General features: G+C 38.1%; 3 protein-coding genes across 3 annotated transcripts; 1 reads left to right on the forward strand and 2 right to left on the reverse strand.

Annotated features, from left to right (window-relative positions):
- Positions 1–382: 382 nt before the first annotated feature.
- On the reverse strand, positions 383–3,828 carry LOC110934375 (probable serine/threonine-protein kinase PBL6). The gene is made up of 5 exons (XM_022177474.2): positions 2,536–3,828; positions 1,737–1,872; positions 1,499–1,632; positions 919–1,018; positions 383–791 (listed from the first exon to the last, which is right to left on the reverse strand). Exons 1-5 carry the CDS (start codon positions 3,793–3,795, stop codon positions 493–495), a joined length of 1,929 nt encoding a protein of 642 aa, XP_022033166.1. The 5' UTR covers positions 3,796–3,828; the 3' UTR covers positions 383–492.
- A 4,053-nt stretch (positions 3,829–7,881) lies between these two features.
- Positions 7,882–11,019, forward strand: LOC110932919 (protein FAR1-RELATED SEQUENCE 5-like). Its single transcript, XM_022176171.2, has 5 exons — positions 7,882–8,017; positions 8,295–9,054; positions 9,144–9,444; positions 9,588–10,151; positions 10,237–11,019. Exons 1-5 carry the CDS (start codon positions 7,882–7,884, stop codon positions 11,017–11,019), a joined length of 2,544 nt encoding a protein of 847 aa, XP_022031863.2.
- A 1,966-nt stretch (positions 11,020–12,985) lies between these two features.
- On the reverse strand, positions 12,986–17,282 carry LOC110935760. Its single transcript, XM_022178109.2, has 8 exons — positions 16,344–17,282; positions 15,566–16,258; positions 14,900–15,206; positions 14,713–14,820; positions 14,169–14,622; positions 13,901–14,084; positions 13,499–13,753; positions 12,986–13,430 (listed from the first exon to the last, which is right to left on the reverse strand). The coding sequence occupies exons 1-8, from the start codon at positions 17,280–17,282 to the stop codon at positions 13,002–13,004; spliced, it is 3,369 nt and encodes a 1,122-aa protein (XP_022033801.2). The 3' UTR covers positions 12,986–13,001.
- Positions 17,283–20,216: the final 2,934 nt, after the last annotated feature.

The raw sequence follows: 20,216 nt of genomic DNA on the forward strand, positions 1-20,216 counted from the left end.
ACCCAAACTAGGCCCTCGCCAATCTGTTTAGCACTTTAACTGGCCCAAATTTGCTCGAGTTTCTTTAGTGTCAATCGGCCCAATCTGTTTAAGTGGGCCCAAATTTGAAGCAACCGAAATAAACCAGAACAAGTAACCATTACATGTTGGTCCAATACCCATCATTTGTGGCGAAGCTTTAGATTTCAGACCGGGGGGTCGGAAGTCACCGGACCTAAAATTATACCTTAAAAATTATAAAACTGGGGGGTCGAAAACGTATATATCTAAAAAAATTTATACGGAACGTATATACATAACACTACTGAGCGAAAAGTTCGGGGGGCCGGACGCCCCTCCCGGCCCCTTCAAAGCTACGCCCATGCCCATCAATACTAACATAGGAGTTAGAGCGTTCAAGCGGTAATAAGCGGTTCCAAAGTAAAACACGTACATGCCAAATTCGATTGTAAAATCGACTCAAAATGGAAATTCAAACTCCTTGCGTTGTTACTAGTTAAGAGCATTGATTCGTTCGAGACTCCACAGAATTTCTTCCCATGAAGGCTTGCACGTGGGACGTATACATTTTAATGCGAGCGCAATGCAATCGAAAGCAGCTTTTGAGGTGTAGTTGCCTTGAAGACGTGGGTCTAATTTTTTCTTAAGCTCTCTTTTGTTTGTTTTGATCTTATTAGGAGCCCCCAACCCCATACTCCTCAAGTCCATCAAGACGTCTTCAGGGGGTTTGGCTGCAATAGTTTCTAACACCACAAACCCAAAACTTACGACATCCTTCATCGGCAAAAAACCTATCAGATCACAAAATCATGGCTTATAAAATATATATATATGTGGATGCACTTGGCTTTTCAGTTGAAAATAAAAATACAAATAAGTTTTTATCTTAATCTAAAAGTGCATATTCGAGTAACATACCAGTTTTTGGGTCATAGACCGCCTTTAAATAACCGAAGACTCCTTTACTCTTTTTCACAACATGCACCCACCCAAAGCCCCCTAGTTTTGCATTTAAAGCCTGCAATAAGAAAGAGTACACTCAATAAGTGGTTGGTTTGATCTAAGGGAGGGAGGGTTTTGTTGACTGAAACCCGACCCGACATTATCAACCCAAACCTGAACAAGTGACGGTCTCTATTATTAATTGGTTCGGTGTTTTTTTTTTTTTTTTTAAATATGCCATAAAATATGTTTTAACTCAACACTTAGATACAAGAATATTCTCTCATTCCAATCCTTGGTGTGACAAAAACCTCTCAATTTAGGTTCCACCAAGTCAGTTTGACTTTTCAAAAAAAGTCAACTTCCATATGAAATCTATTTGGAAGATCAGGTTGTGAAGCTACATTTAGCTAATCCTTGCATTGTGACATTCATCATGTGTTTAGATCCATTTTATTAGTTGCAGCCCAATATGGTTTTATGTATAATAATGTAGCAGCAGCCCATATCGTAAAACTAGCCCGAACTGCCATAAATCAAATGAGTACCTACGTACCTCATCCAGCAATATATCATCGAATCGGAAATTACAAAGTAGGGCTTTATCCGTATACAAATACGCCATTCCACGAGCAACTCCTATTAGGATGTTAATTCGTGCCCCCCATGAAAGTGGTTCCAAACCATCATCTGCAGCAGAAGTGATTCATCTTACATGTTGACTATATTTACATGTTGCTGCAGTAAAAATTGAGAAAACGAAAAAAAAGAGATCGAGATGATATCCTTCCTACCTCCATGAATAAAGTGACGGAGGGATCTCTGCATGTGCTCGTAAACAAGAAAGTTTCCGTCTCCATCACTCTTGCAGCATCCCAAGAGTTTAATGATGTTAGGATGATCCAGCTGTCCCATGAAGTTCACCTCTTCCTGAACCAACGCAAGTCGGTTAGTTAGTTAGTTAGGTTATTTCTTATTTTTCTATAATTGTTTAGCAAAGCCATTTGTAATGTAGATACTTCAACAACCAAACCAAAACAAGAAAGGAACAAAAACAACACCGATTTTCGTCCAATAAGCCCGGCCCGCCCCTTATATGGAACTGCATGGTTGTAAAACAAGGGTTTCAAGGCCGAGTACTCCCCGAGTAGTCGCTACAAGGTAGGCTGCCGAGGCGACTTTCTCTAACTCCGCCTAATTACTCGGAATCGATCAAACGCGGTCAAACTCGGCCAAAATCGGATCTAGTAGGTCAATTCGGGCCGATTTTGACTTAAAAAATAATAAAACATAATTTATATGACTATCATATTAAATAATAAATAATGAATATCATTTTCACGTATTTTGTTATAAGTATTAGTAAATTTATGTTATTGGACATATATTTAAGTTCCGAAAACTAACTTCTTTATAATTTAACATGTCCAAGTACTCCCCGAGTACTCTCCGCCTATGCCGAGTACTCTCAACTCCCCGGTCGACCGACTAGGGAGCGCCTAACGACTTTTGCAACCAGAAGGAAGTAAGGTGTTACATAATTATGTATTACGTGTCAATCCAAATAAATATATGGCAGTTGGTGAGACTTACCATCCAGTCATCATGAGCCATGGATTTGGAAGCAACAGCAACAGCAATTCCAACACCTTCTTTCGAAGGGGGGGCTAACTTCTCCTGCTCAAGCTCAAGCTCAAGCCAACCTAGATACACCTCCTCTGTCTCACCAAAAGCCAGATTTTGACTAAAGTCACTTGTAGCTATTTTCAAAACATCATAAGTAAGCATCTTCACACTTAGCGCACCCTGCCGCGTGTGACTCTTTTGTAACGCCAATATAGACTCAAGGCTGGTCACGACCTCAGCCATGTCAGGTCGCTCTTGTTGATATTCATTCACGCATCTCTTTGCAATCTCAACAAAAATATCCAAGCAATCTTTGGATATCTCATCCTTCACATTCGAATCGATCACCTCCTCTAACAGCGTTAAAGAAGAAGATCGGACACAGTTAGCCAGATACCGCTGCGGGTCTTCGCGAGGACGATTGTAATCCAGTACAGGCCTCCCACAAAGCAGTTCCAGGAAAAGCACCCCAAGTGAATAGACATCAGACTTCATTGTTAAGCCTCCATGACGGTCGATTGTAGCGGCATCCACATAGCCACAAGCTCTAAGAGGAATGCTGACGGCAGTTGGACGATAAGCTAGAGACAGTTCGGACAAGCCGTAATCTGTAATTTTGGGCACCAAACTTCCAGTCATCATGATATTATGGCTCCTAATGTCGCCATGCGTAACGCCAGCAGAATGTAGGTATTCCAACCCATGAGCAACACCGATGCATATTTCCAATCGGCGAATCCAGGGAAGAGGGGTACCGAGCACATGAAGATGATCATTAAGAGATTTTCTACTCGAAATATACTCGTACAAAAGAATGATTTCTTTCTCATACCGATCATCATCACAATAACCAATCATGGACACAAGATTCGGGTGTCGCAAAGCGTAAAGCTCTTGCTTTCCAACGTCCGGCCAAGAATCCGTTGGCCCGCGTCTCGTATATCGTTTGATGGCAGTAGGGACAAGAATTGACCCATGCAAGAGTTCACCATAGTAAACATCCCCGAACCATCCCCTCCGCATCAGCAACGATTCGTCCAAGTCTTTCGTTGCTTTCATAATTTCGGGAATTTTCAGAACGTGAGGGGGTGGTTGTTTAGAGGATTCAGACTTCTTGTTGTTCTTCTCATTCTTGTTGAAATATAATTGTAAGTGGAAATTGAAACACCTTAGGTAGATCAGGGTTATAAACTTGCCTGAATCCGATTGGTGCTCAGATCTCGTCATAGGGCTTTGAGGATTCAGGTAGGAGATCGTGGATTTGGATTATAATTAGGTTGTCATTTTGAAACGATAACTGTTAACGGTTTTTTTTTGGTTAATTGTGGAGACTATATTGTAAAAAAAAAAAAAAAAAACTATGCATGTGGAGACTGGAGACATGGGCGAAGCTTTTTAAGGGCGGGAGGTGGCGTCCGAAAATAAGGAGAGTCGTTGTTAAGTGTAACCGTAGGTAAGATTAACGAGATAGGTTGCGGTTGCGAAAGCAAAAGGCCAGAATTTGAGGGGTAATTTGGTGTGAGATAGGAGTGTTAAACCCGTTTCGACTATGTGACAATGTCGTCTTTTGGCATAGCCATTGTGTGAGGGGATGTAAGATGGGTATATTGGGGTTTTTTTAGCTTAATTAAATTGGAGTCTGTAAACCGGTTTGTTTCGAGCCGGTGGTCTAGTAGTTTGTTAGTATTTTCCTTTTCTTTCGTTTTAAGTTGGAATAAGTCTCGAGTTGAGTCAGTCGTCCGTTTTACTCACTGGAGTTCCTCATGAACGTTAGTGGTGAACGTGTGTTTGTAATTGTCTATTTAAATCTTGAAGTTATTAAATGAAAATAAAGTTCAGCTTCTTTTCATTTTGATAGGAGTAGGTGCTTGCTGCTTGCTCGCTGTCTACTAAATGAGGGTTCTCGAGATTCTCAATCGCTTTTTTTAGTGGGGAGGAATAGTACGGGAAGGGGCCGGCATCTATTCCACAGCCCTCCAGTCATGTGAAATCATCAGTTTTGGTGAGAGTATTTGTGTGAGATACCAAATTGTGCTTTTAAATTTGGTATCAGAGCGAAAATTTCAGTCAAAGTTGAGAGATCAAAAGAGTGAGATCGGTTCAATGGCAGAAGAAGCAGCACAGTAACTTTCAGACGACCAGCGTGCCTAAATTTGACGGAGACTACGATCATTGGAGCATGGTCATGGAGAGATTACTCCGCTCGAAGGAATACTGGAGAGTTGTGGATGAAGGGTACGCAGTCATCAGGCTTGGGGAGCTCTGTACCAACAAGGGTATGTCTATTTCTTCTTGTAGTTTAACTGCATAGAAAGATGTATTCTTAAGTTTTTATTCATCAAATTTGTGAGTGCTTATACACTTGCTGCTTAAGGTTCAAAAGCAACAGATATATATATTGCAGTATCTTGCTTATAATGCATAGAAAATTGATGTAAAAGGAGAATTAATGTATTGTTAAAAATACATAAGTAAAATAACCTATTGGTATTGTTGATGCTTAACAAAATCAAAGGTTGTACAATAGTACATTAGCATAGGCTGCTTGTTCATGACCAGATCATTCAACCCTACACAATTGCAAGTGTACAGGTGTGCGAGTACGCAAGTGTGTAGGTGTGTTAGCATGATGGTATAAAGAAAATGGATTAGCCCGACATTATGCACAATTGTTAGATGATCGGTACATGTACTAGATTTTTGTTTATAAAAAAATAATACAGGCTGCTTATGAGATGAACGTTACCCGACCCGAACTGTCGAACCGACCCGAATTTTTTTTATGTTCGGACATGTGAATTTGGAGCATTAAAAAAAGTGAACCCCTTGGAAAAAATTTCTGGATCCGCCACTGACTTTGGTAGTGTATGCTATGCACATGTCCCTGCTCAACTTCGAACCAAACTTGATGCCAGGAGTCAGAAATGTGTATTTTTCGGAATAAGTCAAGAGTCAAAGGCTTATAGGTTGGTTGTATGAACCCAAGAGTAAGAAAGTTATTAGAAGGTGAAGATGCCTCAACCACCCCTGATGAACCAACTGAAGAATCCCAACCAGACAACCCCACAACACCAGGTCCAGAGCCTCAAAATGTTACAAGTCCTCATCTGGTAGTTCGAGTCAAGCAGATGCAGGTCCTAATTAATAATGCAACTCCTAATCAAGATCAAGCAGAACCTTCAACCAGAATCAGTAAAGTATGGATGACTGACTACTACACAGGTTCTGATCCACAGGAAGTGGTAGGCTTTGCAATGTTTAGCAATCTTGAAGATCCTTTTACGTATGAAGAAGCCAGTCAAGACAGCAAGTGGCCATGGAGTCTGAAATAGAAGAAGCTATTGAAAGGAATAAGACTTGGGAACTGGTGGAACTACCTACTTGTGTTCAAGAAAACAAGTATTAGACTAAGCATATAGATGTGAGATTCCATTATTTAAGGGACTTGGTAAATGAGGAGGTGATCAGGTTGGAGTTCTGCAAATCTGAGAATCAGTTAGCCGATATCATGACAAAGCCAGTGAAGATGGAAACGTTTGAGATGATACGATATCATAACACTGTCTTGTTTAGGGAAGGATTTGTTGGGGTTTTTTTTTTCGAGCCGGTCTAGTAGTTTGTTAGTATTTTCCTTTTCTTTCGTTTTAAGTTGGAATAAGTCTCGAGTTGACTCAGTCGTCCGTTTTACTCGCTGGAGTTCCTGATCATGAACGTTAACGTGTGTTTGTAATAATCTTGAAGTTATTGAATGAAATCATCAGCTTTGGTGAGAGTATTTGTGTGAGATACCAATTTGTGCTTTAACAGGGTAATCCCACAAGATGCGAGATGAGGTGATAATTTAAAATAGAGTTAATTGCCATTTTCGTCCCTGTGGTTTGGTCACTTTGGCCATTTCAGTCCATTTTTCAAAAATGCGCCATTTTCCTCCCCGACGTTCTGGAAAGGTGCCATTTCAGTCCAAAAATCATAACCCAGTTAAGTCGGTTTGTAAATAAGGACTGATTGTGTAAATTTGTAACATAAAGGACCATTTAAGTAAAATGTATAAATATTAATATAATTATAAAATATATAATATATATATATATCTATGTTGTCAAAAGCGAGCCAGGCGCGCGCCTAGGCGCACGGGCGCAGCGAGGCGTGGCCAAACCGCCTGGTGGAGTCTCAGGCGCAGATCTGCGACTTTTTTTCAAAAAACGGCATCTAGGCGCGCGTTTGGAGCTAGGCGCAGGTGACTACAGGCGCTCTTCCGGCCAGTTTCTGGCCAAAAACAACTTTCCGGTGACTTTCCAACCAGATTCCGGCCAAAAGCAAGCCCGAACTTGCTGGAACTGTTGCAGATTTGTGGAGGGAGAAGAAGGGTAGAAAATAGATGGAGTTAAAAAATGATACCTGCTTTTATCTTTAAACCGGATAAAAGGGTATTTAATACTGTTCATGAACAGTTAATAGTGAAAAAGCCTGACTTTTACTGATGATAGTGTTGATACATAGACTTTGACCCTAAAAGTGAACCTAGCACACTAGAAATGCAGATTTCATATTACATTTTGTATAAAAGTATAAAAAGTTAAGTTATCTTTAATTTATAAAATTTTTTATAGTTAGATTATTAGGTGGTTATTATTAAAACTTATGTTATTAACTTTTTATATCTATTATATATATAATATTTTTTATTTTTTCTATATATGCGCCTTGCTTATCTTACGCCCTCGCTTTTTAAGCGCCTTGCGCCTAGGCTCCGGGCAAGGCTTGTGCGCCTTGAGTGCGCCTTGCGCCTTTGACAACATAGATATATATATAATGTATACACACAAACGAGAGAGGGAGAAAGTCAGAGAGAGAGAGAGACGTTGATGGTGGTGGTTCCGGCGGCGGCGGTTCCGGCTGCTTCTCTCTCTCTCTCCGACTTTCTCCCTCTCTCGTCTGTGTGTATACATTATATATATATATATATATATATATATATATATATATATATATATATATATATATATATATATAGAGGAAGTGTAATGTACAAAAGGGGTAATCGTACTTCACGTACGCTAATACCCTGACCGTCAGATCTGTTTGATCATCTCTCAATTAAGGTTTAATTATTAAGGGCAGATTAGTATTTTTAATTCTTGTCACAGGGGTAATTCAGACATTTACTTAAAAACAAAGAAATTACGCGAGTTCGTTATCTCCAGCATCCCGGTAATTACGATCAGTATCAGTTTCAATTTATTTCCATTTTTCAAATTATAAAATTAGCGGTTATTGGTGGGCGATTAGGGCTTAATCATTTTTTTCATTTTAATGGATCCACAGAGTAGTAATGCTCGAAACACAGAAGATGTCGAATTTGAAGATGCAGAGGTCGATACCGGACTTGAGGATGCAGAGCATTATCGGAATCCGACATCAGGCAACATTACCTTTGACGATCAGACTAGTAAGTTGTAAAGTAAATGGCTGTATTAAATGTGTTGTGTTTTATCTCCATCATTTTCATAGTTATTAGTTTCTTGATTGTGTTTTTAATCACGAGTGTTTGGTTGAATGCGTTATTTCAAGTTTAATTTACTGGGTGGTTTAATTTACATGCGTTATTTTTATAGTGATGCGTTTTTTTTTTCAATGTTCCTGATTCAGAAGCGTTATTATTTTTACATGCGTCATTATTTTTACAAGCGTTATTTGTATTGATGCGTTATTTTTTTTCAATGTAGCTGAAAGATTGTATATCCCAGAGGTAGCTTCATCATGTGTTCCTGTTATTGGAATGGAGTTCTCTTCCATAGAACAAGCATATGTTTTTTATCAGACATATGCCAAGAAGGCAGGGTTCTCCGCTCGAAAAGGAGGTGAACATCATGTTGGTGGTATTATTAGGTCTAAGTATTTTGTGTGTTCAAAAGAGGGGCATAAACCACAGGCATATGATGATAATTATTCGAAGTTGTCTAAGCCATATAAACGTAGGAACAGACCGACTATTCGAACCGGCTGTAAAGCACAAATTAAGCTTTGTTCGACGGATGGGGTGTTGTTTAAGGTTGATAAGTTTGTTCAATCGCATAATCATCCATTCGTGTGCCCCAAAGACATGCACTTATTACCAGCTTATAGACATCTGTCTGAGACACAAGAAGAGATGATATGGGAGCTTGGTACATTGAATCTTGGGCCAGTGAAAGCCTTTAATATAATGAGAAAAAGATACGGCGGGTTTGAAAATGTAGGCGCAACTAAAGACGATTGCAAGAATTTTAGAGCTAGGATACATAGCTACATCGGACAGTATGATGCAGATATGGTTATCAATAGGCTGACCGATAAAAAGAAGTTTATGGTTGATTATTCATTCTTTCATTCGGTCGATGAAAACAAACGATTAACCGGCCTGTTTTGGGCCGATGGCTTGTGCAAACGTAACTATGCTGAGTTTGGAGATGTCATATCGTTTGATGCTACATTTAAAACCAACAAGTTAGTCATTAGTTCAAGCTTCTTACTGGTATTTTTTTTTATAATCATCTTGTTTTTTTATATTCATTTTTTGTATTCACATTTTGAAGGTATAAAATGGTTTTTGTACCTTTTACTGGTATTGATAATCATTGTCGAAATGTGACACTTGGAGCCGGGTTGTTAGCATCCGAAAGCATTGAATCATACAAGTGGCTTTTACAATCATTTTTGAACTCATTCGGTAAGCAGCCGAATGTGGTTGTCACTGATCAGGATCCTGCGATGAAACAAGCCATCGAAGCAGTGTTCGATAAGAGTAGGCACAGATTATGTATGTGGCACATAATGAAGAAACTTGCTGATAAGATTAGGTTCAAACAGAGTATGCGTGATTATGTTAGAACTGGCGTAATAGTTGTATTCAGTTCATATCTTTATTTGATCAGACTAAGAATAGTCATAATGCGTTATTTATTTTTCTACATGCGTTATTATGTGCTTTATTCTTTTTTTCATTACACCGTCTAAGTTCCAATTCTTTGGTTTAATAGGTCGGACATCAGCTGTGCAATAACGAAGACTTTAAGAGACGTATGTGTGACATTGTATGGACAGATTCGATTACGCCAGAAATGTTTGAGAGAGAATGGAAGCTGATAATGATTGATTTCGGTCTAACTGAGAATAAGTGGCTTGATGATATGTTTTGCATGAGATCTTCGTGGATCCCAGCGTTCTATCGTCATGAGCCTATGTCTGGGCTTATGCGGACCACTTCTAGATCAGAGAGCGAAAACCATTTTTTCTGTCAAGTTGCGAATTCTCAACTTACCCTTGTTGAGTTCTTTAACCATTTTGACGGTGCAATGGACATTCAAAGATTCAACCATCGGAAGAATGACCATATATCTAGAAATACAGTCCCGGATAACTTTTCTGAATCTACTCTAGAGGATGATGCCATGAAAATTTATACCAGGTCAATTTTTGCTGATCAACAGGCAGAGTTACAAGGAACATTGTCCGAGTGCCTTCCTATAGAGACTAAAATTGAGGACCCTTTTTTGAGGATAAGTATGAAGGATTGGAAAGCTCACGGCGACGGTTTATTAGAGGTAATAATATATACATCAGCTAGTATGCATTTATTGCCAAACCATGTTTCCTTTTTATTTTTTTTTATTATTTTTTTTTGTGTAGGTATGTTTCAAGAAGGGCGATGATGTAATTGCATTATGCACGTGTCGCAGGTTTGAACAATATGGATTGTTGTGCAAGCATATATATTTCGTGTTCAAGATGTTCAAAGTGAAGGAAATTCCCAACAAGTATGTAATGAGAAGATGGACTAAAGATGTGGTACCGAATGATCTTAATAATACATTTGATATTACTGTTGACGGTGATGATGCGCATAAAAAGGCCAAAGAGGTTGCGTATGAGATTATGCAGACTGGAGAGTATATTATTGGTAATCTGATCAAAGATTTCGATCATCTACTTATAGTTAGGGATCGGATGAGAGAGATGAAAGAAATGGTTGATGAACTTCGCATAACCAAGCCCATCGACCCTAAGTTTGATAGATATTCACGGTTAATTGGTTACGAGAAACCAAACACTGACGAGCCTCCTACAGTCCGTGTGCCAACCGGTATTAGAAACAAAGGACGAGGTTCACATAAGCGGATTAAATCAAAAAAAGAGAAAATTATTAGTCTAAAAGGCAAGAGAAGTCGGACATGCAGTGTTTGCAAGATCAAAGGTCATGACATTCGAACCTGCGAGGAGTTAAAGGGTAAAGCTACTGCTGCTGCTGATAAGGTTGCCAATAAGGAGGGGAGGAAAAGAAGAGCAATTCAGTTAGAGAAGGATCCTAATTTAGTTGATGAAGAGGACGAGGAGGTTGAAAGTGGTGACGAAGAGGAGTTTGAGGAGTCCGACGAAGCAGAAGATAGTGATTTTGAATGCGAAGACGAGTAGTGTTTTAACAATACAGACATTCCATATTTAATGATTTTTGTTGTGACTGAACTTTTATGTAATCTATGACATTCACATGGTTTTTTTTTTTTCACATGATATGGGTGATTATATATCTCAAGAGTAATTGTTTTTTTTTACCCCTTTTTTTTGTGATTAACCATAACCATACACAGGACTTTTTTTTGAAATGGAGACTTCAAGTGACCAAACACTGATTCTCATCTACGTAACTAGCGTATTAAAAGGTACAAATTCATGCGTGATAATACGTAACATGCATTTTTTTTCATATCAATATTGCTAAACCAACATTCAAAAAAGTATGAGACATCAAGTGACATAACACTGAGTCTCATCATCACAACTAGCTATGGGTGGATGATTTTACCAAAATATACCCCCACATATAAGTTCAATACACACAAAACTAGACTTTAAAACCACCATTGTTCAAAATACCAACAACACATTAGGTCATCCCGAAAATCAACAAAATAGTTTATTAATCAGCCATACCACTTACTTCGGTGACATTATCTTCCCAACCTCCTTCTCGGACGTCTCCATCTTCTCTTCAACGGTCTCCACTGCATCTTTCAGATATGAGTACACTAAGTTATCTGCCGATGCTTGATCCTTCATCAGTTGTATTGCTTTATCCCTTAACATGGACTTCGGTTCTTCAAGCAGAATTCCCCACACTTCCTGGTTTTTTTTTGATGTTCTAACATCCTGCCCTGCACATCGAGAATACTGTTACAGGAGTTAACATTACAAGCAAGTTCCGTTAACCTGCGGGTATTCAAGAGCTCCTTGATTGCTTCGTTTGCGGGATTTGTCGACATTGTTGTTCTTGAAGAGAGTCTGATATATATTTTTTTATAGTATATGCCTAATAGGAGGGGTGAGTGAATATTATATGTGTGTTATTTGGTAATTAATTTTGGTAGTTGAGAGATATTTTTGGTAAGTTAAATTTAATATTTTACATCATTACAAGTCTCTACAAGTCATATCGACTTAATACTAGTCTATATAGTTATAGGGTTTAATTATTTTTATACATCAAGTTGCATACTGATAATGTCTGCACAAGTATCACTGCATGCGTTATTTTTGTTAGTTCCTGCGGTATAATTTTATAAAAAATAGACATGCGTTATTTTTTTTAGTTAATGCGGTATAATGTGGACTAGCGTGATTTCATGCGTAATTAATTCTGGGGCATGCGTTTTTTTTATAATTCCTGCTGTATAAATTGGTCATGCGTTATTTCTTATATTCAAGCGTTATTTTTTAACAAAACTACAAAAAAAAAAAAAACCAGCTGTCATGGTCAATAATTTTATATTTGTCCTCTTGCTCTGCAATTCCCTTTTATATATCGATGGAAAACCATTCATTTTTTATCCGTTCAATTTTTATTTCAAAACATGGCAGAGTCTTGTAATTCATCGAGTGGTTCGTCTTCCTCATCAGGTATGCGTGCCTATCTAAAAAAGAGAATTGAGGATCAAATAGCTGAAGACAAGTCTTGTAAAGACTTGCTAGAAACTAACATTCATAGGGTCAGAGAGAACATGAAAAGGAGGGAAGAAATACTGAATTTGTTGTCTGGTATGTCAGATTCAAGTGTCAAAGAGGTGGCTATGATGTTTATGGTTGATCTTGGCAAGCGGGATGAGAAACAGTTAAAACAACTCGCGGACGCCATTACCGTCTTGGGATGCTCTTTGGAGTTGAAGATCCAGTTTCTAGAGACTTATTTCTGATGGTTTTTATGTATCGTCAATCATATATGGTTGCGAAATCATATCTATCTAAGTGTTTTTTATATTTTTGTATGAAAGTTGTGTTTTTGAATAATGAAAATGTCCGACTAGTTTATGTTTATAACTAGAAATTATTAGAATTATAAATAGAAATAAAAAATCCAAATGACAAAGATGTTTCGAACAAAAGACAGCAAGATAGTAGTCCTACGACTTTTCATTTTGTTTCCTCTTTTTGAGCTTGAAGAACTGCTCTAATCTGTTACTTATTTTGCTATCTAGATCGTGCAAAGCTTCAGCGGGGATCGAATTCGCCATAAAGTCCGTAGCTTTGTCGTATACCTCCTTCCTTATAAGATTGTAGTCGGACAATACAATCTTACTAAGATACTTGTACCGCAAAAACCGTAGTTGTGAATCTTGCATTTCTTTCTGGTCTTCCGTTTTAAACCCTGCATTCCATGGAGATGTGCCCTTGTATGTCTCCATATGCCTCATAGTGAAGACACCACAGTCACTACCGTTTTGAAGAGTTCTCCACTCCATTTCCTTTCGAATTATTTTTGCTTTTTCCAACTTTGTTATCCACTCTTTTTGTCCAAGTTTGCCTTTTAGGTATAGCACTAGGACTCTCCGCTATAAGCACGATAAAAAATCATATTATTACCTATTCATCATAAGGATAAAAAGCTATTTATAATTACCAGCTTTTCGGGGCGTCCACGGTAGCGTTTGGTAAACGATTCGGCATACCGAGAGTTATCGATTAACTCGATATCTCCATTTTTCATGTTAAAGCATAGGCACCAGTAATGATCAGAAAGTAGTACTGGAATGAAGATGAGATCAACTTTGTCAACTTTCTTCACCTGATACTTACACAATATATCGTCTACGCCTGGTCCGAATACTTTCAATCGATCACTATCTGTGATTTTTGGCTCAAACATTTCGTCTTGCTGCAAGATTTTTCGCGATTTTTTTCATAAAAAATCAAACCATGCGTGATTAACATATTTAGTGATTTTTTTTCAAAAAAAATGCAACCATGCGTGATTAACATATTAATTTTCCAACCTTTGCGTGATTAATGTTGGAAAACTTACCAATATTGTAGTTGGTAAGAACAGCCTGTAGGGTGATGATTTTCTGTCCCTTTTTTTCTCTTCAAAGTTTAAAACATCTACAAATGTGTCCATTCCACCATATGATATGTATTGCGATGGGTGGAAGGTTTCAAATATGATTTTAAGCGCTTCGACTCCACTGTCAGACTTGTATATCAATGTCCTGTTGTTTTTTAATACCAACAAAGAAAAGTTAAAAAAAAAAAGATGAAAATTTTTAACTAATTTTTAGGATTCAAAATCTTACCCAATATCTCCCATCGGAGCTAAGAGATAACAGATGATGTTTTGGTCACGTACCAAAAGTGGCTCATATAGGTTGGTTACCCTGTTGCAGTAAGGCGATCTATATGCGTCACCTAGTTCTGCCAGCCGCTTTTCCCTCTTTTCCCTGATCATCTTGATACGCGTTGTTACTAGCTGTGTATGCCTCTCGTCATCCGTTTTATTTGTGTTCGCTGACACAGGAGTTTTTTGATTACCCGCACTTGATGTTTGCAGGATTGGAGCCAATTTTAAAAGTGTCTCAACAGACTGCATTTCTGCTTCGGTCACTTCAGCAGGTTCATCAGCTGATGTTGTCGGAGGCTTATCTTTATCATAGCCGTCGGTTATTGTATTCTGTTTATGTGCTTGTTGTTGACTGCACTCTGCCAAATTTACAGGTTGGTCCATGTTGTTCACCACATCTGCTTGCGCCACTGTTTTCATGTTTGATTTGGATTAATTTGTTTTGTAATCACAAGCTAAAAAAATGCACCTTTGTTTAGTAATGAACATATTTTTGTTACCTTCTGTAGTCTGCCTGTATACGCCTGGTTCGATGGTTTGTAAGGCAGCCAGGCACGAGTCCGAAATACCACCATCATCAAATGGGGTATCATGAACATCATCACATCCTATAAAATCCCATACGTTTTGTTTTTATTAATCATAATTTCACGTAAATATTAACAAACAAGAGAAGTTATTATATACCTTTATCTTTCACCGTGTTTTGATGTTCCAATTTTGCATCTCCATCGCCCTCTAACTCTTTATTTGTTTCGCCACATTGTCCGACTTTGTTTTGAACCACCTCATCACCAGCATAGCTTACTTCAGCAGGTATCGAAACTGTATCCGTAGAAACGGAATTTTTAACCGCATCATTCCATCTTTTACACCTTTCCATAATTTCAACATCCCAGAAAAACTTCTCCTTTACACCCTTAACGAGAGCATTCATATCCGAAACAAGAGAAATGTATTTCTTTATATTATTGTCCATTGTTTTCAACAACACCTGCGGAATTGGACACTCAAAAAGATCAAGCGTGATTAACAGTTATAGCGTGATTACAAGTCTAAGAAGCCAAGTTGCAAAAAGTTCAAGCGTGATTAACAGTTCTAGCGTGATTACCAGTTTAAGAAGCCAAGTTTCATTTTTTTACAAGACCATTCGTGATTATCAAGTTCTAGCGTGATTAACAGTTATAGCGTGATTCCCAGTTTAAGAAGCCAAGTTTCATTTTTCTACAATACCATGCGTGATTATCAAGTTTTATATCATGCGTTATTAATTTGTTACCCAGTATGCGTTATTACATCTACAGTAGCGTGATTACAAGTCTAAGAAGCCAAGTTGCAAAAAATCAAGTTTACCTTTTTATTTTTTTTCGAGGCTTCCCACGCAGCATGATCATAGATCACCCCGGTTAGTTGAACTGGAGTGCTGCAGTAGTCAATCTCTTTTTGCGTTTGTGTCCCTATGTCCATTTCATCTAAATTCATGTCTGAAATATGTTCATTCGGATTCCACCCGTCAAACCAATCCGTATTTGATGGTATGTCTCCTTCGTCAATCGGATCCTCCCCATCCAGGTTTCCAGTCAGGTTTCTTCTGTTGTAGACATGTGTCGTATCCACTGGTGGTATCATGTACTCATCCGTATCTTCCATATCATCTAATGTATTGAATTCGGTGAGGTTTTCTTGTACCGCAGCTGCCTCGTGTATCGGGATGTTGTCAGCGAAAAGGTCAGTGTACACCGTCGATGTGTTTTCTTTTACGATTTCGAATGGTGGGATTTCGAATGGTGCGGTCGTAGCCTCTTGATTTTGATGATCATTGCCATTTATGCGCGAGGCAGTAACATGTGGTTGATCCTGGCGATTATCATTTGCTCCTTCGTCTTCTTCCACTTCATCACAATCTTCAACACCTAGCGGCCCGTTGTTGTATAAATATTCTTCCACGTCGTCGATCATACCAGAGGTTACATAATGTATGACAGGCATTTTGACAGGTTCATCGAAAATTTTATGTCTTTGGTTGAAATAATGGCTGTATAGAAGCTGCATATTGTTTTTTGAAAAAAAACAAATTATTAATATTAATATCGTATTTAACATAACCGTTAAAGTTGTGTACATAACATACCGTTAGGAATGCAACCGGGCCATTGTATTGTGAGTCTAACTTTTTCCAACCTTGTCTTGTTCGTTTCAGCGATTCTAAAACGAAGGAGCACCAGTCCAGATTTGGAATGTCTTCCTCTTTGTCAATTGCAAGTAGAAAACTTTGTTTAACAGTTGTTGACTTTGTTATCTCTACAAACAAAGTGTTCCAGTAGGCTAGGAAATTTAGCTTGAATAATCGTCCGCCAGTGGTTTGCTCTGACATAGTTCTTGCAAGCAAAGTATGAGTAATTTTGTTTCTGTCTGGCCACTGGTTTTTGAACTCATCTATGGTTGTTTCTGCGCCTTGAGTAGCCGTATTTTTCTCCACTATTGCTCCTTTTCTAGGCTTATTTTTTTCTCGTACAATAACATTACCCTTTGGAATACCAAACACGTCATGTACTGAATCTCGGGTGATTTTTATCTTGTGATTTCCTATGTTTAGTGTGCTGTATTGCTCGTCATAGTTTCGTACGAGCCAATACCCTAAACGTGTGCTTATATGATAAAGCTTTATATTAAGGACATCACCAAATCCAATGCTTTTCACATCCGCCACCTGCGCTTCAGTAAAGTGCTTAACTGTATCCAAAAAACCTGAAGGACTGCACCGTAGGCTTATTGCATCATGATGATAATGATAGAACGGTCTTGGTTCTGACCTAAAAGGTTCTGCATCGGTAACCTTCCGTTTCCCCTCGATAGGATCCATCTGCTTTTCGTTTTTCGATTGTTTCTTTTTTACTGGTTCAAAGTCTTCACCATCTTGGTTAGTTGTAGTACTTGGCCTTTTTCTTGTGTTTTCACCTCTTTTGACTATCAAATTTCTAATAGGTTCTTCAAAGTCATCATCATCATCTTCTAGACTATAGTTTGTATGTTTTTTATTAACCTTTGATTTATGAGGTTGCTTTGTCATAATCGCCTGAATCGGGGGTTCAAAATCATCATCATCATCAGCAACCCCTACATCATATTCCAATACAAAGTTTTTAAAAGATGGGATGAATCATGCTAATGCTGCTTGCTATCTCAAAATCTACAACTACACAATTTTTAAGCTAGAACCGGTATGTCATATCAATATGTAATAGCTATCATACTAATGCCGCTTGTTACCTCTAAATCACCAATTTTACAATTACCGCAGAAACCCAAAGATTATAAGTTTCATATCCCAAAAAATTACGCTTGTTCTTATCAAATAACGCTAATCTTGAGCCTGATAATCCCGCTTCTACATATTAATGAATCAACAAAAAATTACGCTTGTTGTTATCAAATAACGCTAGTTAATCAACCCTAATTTTGGCTTGAAAAACATCAACCAACATCAAAACTGTAGTTATGCCGCTAATGTGCACCGGCAAGGCAACCTAATTCTATATTTCCATATCAATCATGCTAATTTTGTTTGATAGCTAAAATGATTCAATTTCACAATTAGATCAGACGCCCAATATCAAGTGGTAAAATTCCCAATTTCACAATGTAACCTAATTCCGCTAGTTCATTAAAGAGAATCATGATCTAATGTTGATCCTGATAATCCCGCTTCGACATATCAATGAATCAACAAACAATTACGCTTGTTCTTATCAAATAACGCTAGTGGATAAACCCTAATTTTGGCTTTAAACAACAACAATCAACATCAAACCTGTAGTTATGCCGCTAATGTGCACCGGCTTCACCGGATCATTTCTTTTCTTGCTCCTTCTTTCTCTTTTAGCTGCTTCAAGGTATAATGTAACCGCCGATTAGTTCAAGTATAAGGTTGGGACTGTCTAACAAAATAAACGGGATTGAATCGATACCTCTTAATGCCGTATTCGTCATTCTCAAGTGAAATCGATGTTCGTTACTATTTCACCGTTGTTAGTCTTCTTTCACCGACGGTCGGAATCGTCTTTTCTCCGTCGCTCCGAGTCGTTTGAAAGTCACCGAATTTTTTGATGAACAAATATGGTTATTGATTAGATACTGAGATTTAGCCGGGTTTTTAGGTATAGGAATTGACCATTTTAACCTTTGATTCAAATAATTACGTTTTAGCCAGACCCTTAAACATTTATTTAATCCCGCTTTTAATCGTCTGATCCAACGGTCAGGATTATAACGTATGTTATGTACGATTAGTCATTATGTAGGTTAACCGCCCTCTATATATATATATATATATATATATAATATGTTATCATCATCACCACCGCCGCCGCCGGAACCACCGCCGCCGCCGCCGGAACCACCACCATCAACGTCTCTCTCTCTCTCTCCGACTTTCTCCCTCTCTCGTCTGTGTGTATACATTATATATATATATATATATATATATATATATATATATATATTATATTTTATAATTATATTAATATTTATACATTTTACTTAAATGGTCCTTTATGTTACAAATTTACACAATCAGTCCTTATTTACAAACCGACTTAACTGGTTTATGATTTTTGGACTGAAATGGCACCTTTCCAGAACGTCGGGGAGGAAAATGGCGCATTTTTGAAAAATGGACTGAAATGGCCAAAGTGACCAAATCACAGGGACGAAAATGGCAGTTAACTCTTTAAAATAATTTTCAACTAGACTTTGAAAATGGATGAAAGTTTTGAGAGAGTCGGGTTTGTGTTTAAGTGGATAAATCCAAAGATAAAAAGTTTTTATTTTCTAAATAGTTAAACGGGTCATGTTAGTAGACCCAAACCTGTTTTTTGCGTGTCGGGTTCGGGTCGTGTCAAGAATTGCCGCCGCTATTTGTTCATTTTTTTTAATAATATTTGAACACTCTTCAACTTGCAGATAATGAGCCTAAGGATAATGATATCCGCTGTTTCGGGGAGACGTTGATACGGGGCTCGATAAGCCATGAAAAGAAAATCGTCAAACGCTTGAAGGGTTTAGTAGATGCGAGTGCCAAAAAGCAGGATAAAAAGCTAAAAAAACTTATGGATCCAAGCATTGGAATTTACCCCCAAAAAGATGTCGTGGCGTGTTTAAGGCTGGGAATGAGGTGTCTCAAAAAGAGTGAGGAGATGAGACCAAGTAGGGCAGAGATTGTGGACATTTTGAGAGACATTCAGGTTTAGAGGTTGTAAAGCTTAGGTATCGAAGCATCATATACGTTTGCCTAATTCTTGATGTAATCTTGTAATTGCTTTCTGCAATGATTTCAGAGCAGGAAGCAAATTCGAGAAGTTTTGCTAAACAAAATGACCATGGCACTTAGAAAAGCTCTTGAAAAAACCGAACAAATCATATCAATTTCTTTTATTTTTGTTTACCAACTGTATACAAACTAGAAGGTCAGGTTAGTTGGGTAAAATGGGTAAATAAACTAGATTACACCTCAATGATTATTGATGACGGGGGTAGCTCAAACCTTAATAAACCTGATTAGAAACACAACAGCTTAAAAGGTTGAAAGGTTAAAACGTTCGGAAATAGTCCAACGGTCATGAACAGTAAAAAGACAAGTCAGAGCCTTGTCACATCACCCTCTGCGTGTCCAACACTCTCACAGCCGTAAAAGAGAGTATGTGCACAGAGAACACGCTTTTACCCGCAGGTCTAAACCCTTCAACCCTTAAATGGGCAAGTCCCTCACTGTAGCCAAGGATCACTGGTCAAAGGCTTCCTCTTATAGAATATTCTTTCCCTATAAATAACAGCCTCTTGCCATTCATTCCAGCCATTCCAGATCAACTCAGATCACCCTTGATCTCTGATCTCACTTCTCCTCTCTAGAACCTGCTCCATGCTTGTTCTATTCTCGGCTCACTACAATATTATCTCACTCAACATAGACATTCTGGGTTGAACCCTTCAAGCCAGAATTCAAAGT

This window comes from Helianthus annuus, chromosome 4 (genome assembly GCF_002127325.2).
Source record: "Helianthus annuus cultivar XRQ/B chromosome 4, HanXRQr2.0-SUNRISE, whole genome shotgun sequence".
In the NCBI taxonomy this organism is placed as follows: Eukaryota; Viridiplantae; Streptophyta; class Magnoliopsida; order Asterales; family Asteraceae; genus Helianthus; species Helianthus annuus.

What these genes read in the sequence shown, in the direction of transcription:
- LOC110932919 (XM_022176171.2), top strand. Translation starts at nt 7,882, where the DNA reads ATGGATCCACAGAGTAGTAATGCTCGAAACACAGAAGATGTCGAATTT. An exon ending in TACCTTTGACGATCAGACTA is followed by an intron (nt 8,018 to 8,294) that starts GTAAGTTGTAAA and finishes TTTTCAATGTAG; the next exon opens with CTGAAAGATTGTATATCCCA. An exon ending in ACGGCGACGGTTTATTAGAG is followed by an intron (nt 10,152 to 10,236) that starts GTAATAATATAT and finishes TTTTTTGTGTAG; the next exon opens with GTATGTTTCAAGAAGGGCGA.
- LOC110935760 (XM_022178109.2), bottom strand. Translation starts at nt 17,282, where the DNA reads ATGACAAAGCAACCTCATAAATCAAAGGTTAATAAAAAACATACAAAC. An exon ending in AAACACGGTGAAAGATAAAG is followed by an intron (nt 14,821 to 14,899) that starts GTATATAATAAC and finishes GGGATTTTATAG; the next exon opens with GATGTGATGATGTTCATGAT. An exon ending in GCTCCGATGGGAGATATTGG is followed by an intron (nt 14,085 to 14,168) that starts GTAAGATTTTGA and finishes AAAAAACAACAG; the next exon opens with GACATTGATATACAAGTCTG.
- LOC110934375 (XM_022177474.2), bottom strand. Translation starts at nt 3,795, where the DNA reads ATGACGAGATCTGAGCACCAATCGGATTCAGGCAAGTTTATAACCCTG. An exon ending in CCGTCACTTTATTCATGGAG is followed by an intron (nt 1,633 to 1,736) that starts GTAGGAAGGATA and finishes CTTCTGCTGCAG; the next exon opens with ATGATGGTTTGGAACCACTT. An exon ending in GGTCTATGACCCAAAAACTG is followed by an intron (nt 792 to 918) that starts GTATGTTACTCG and finishes GTGATCTGATAG; the next exon opens with GTTTTTTGCCGATGAAGGAT.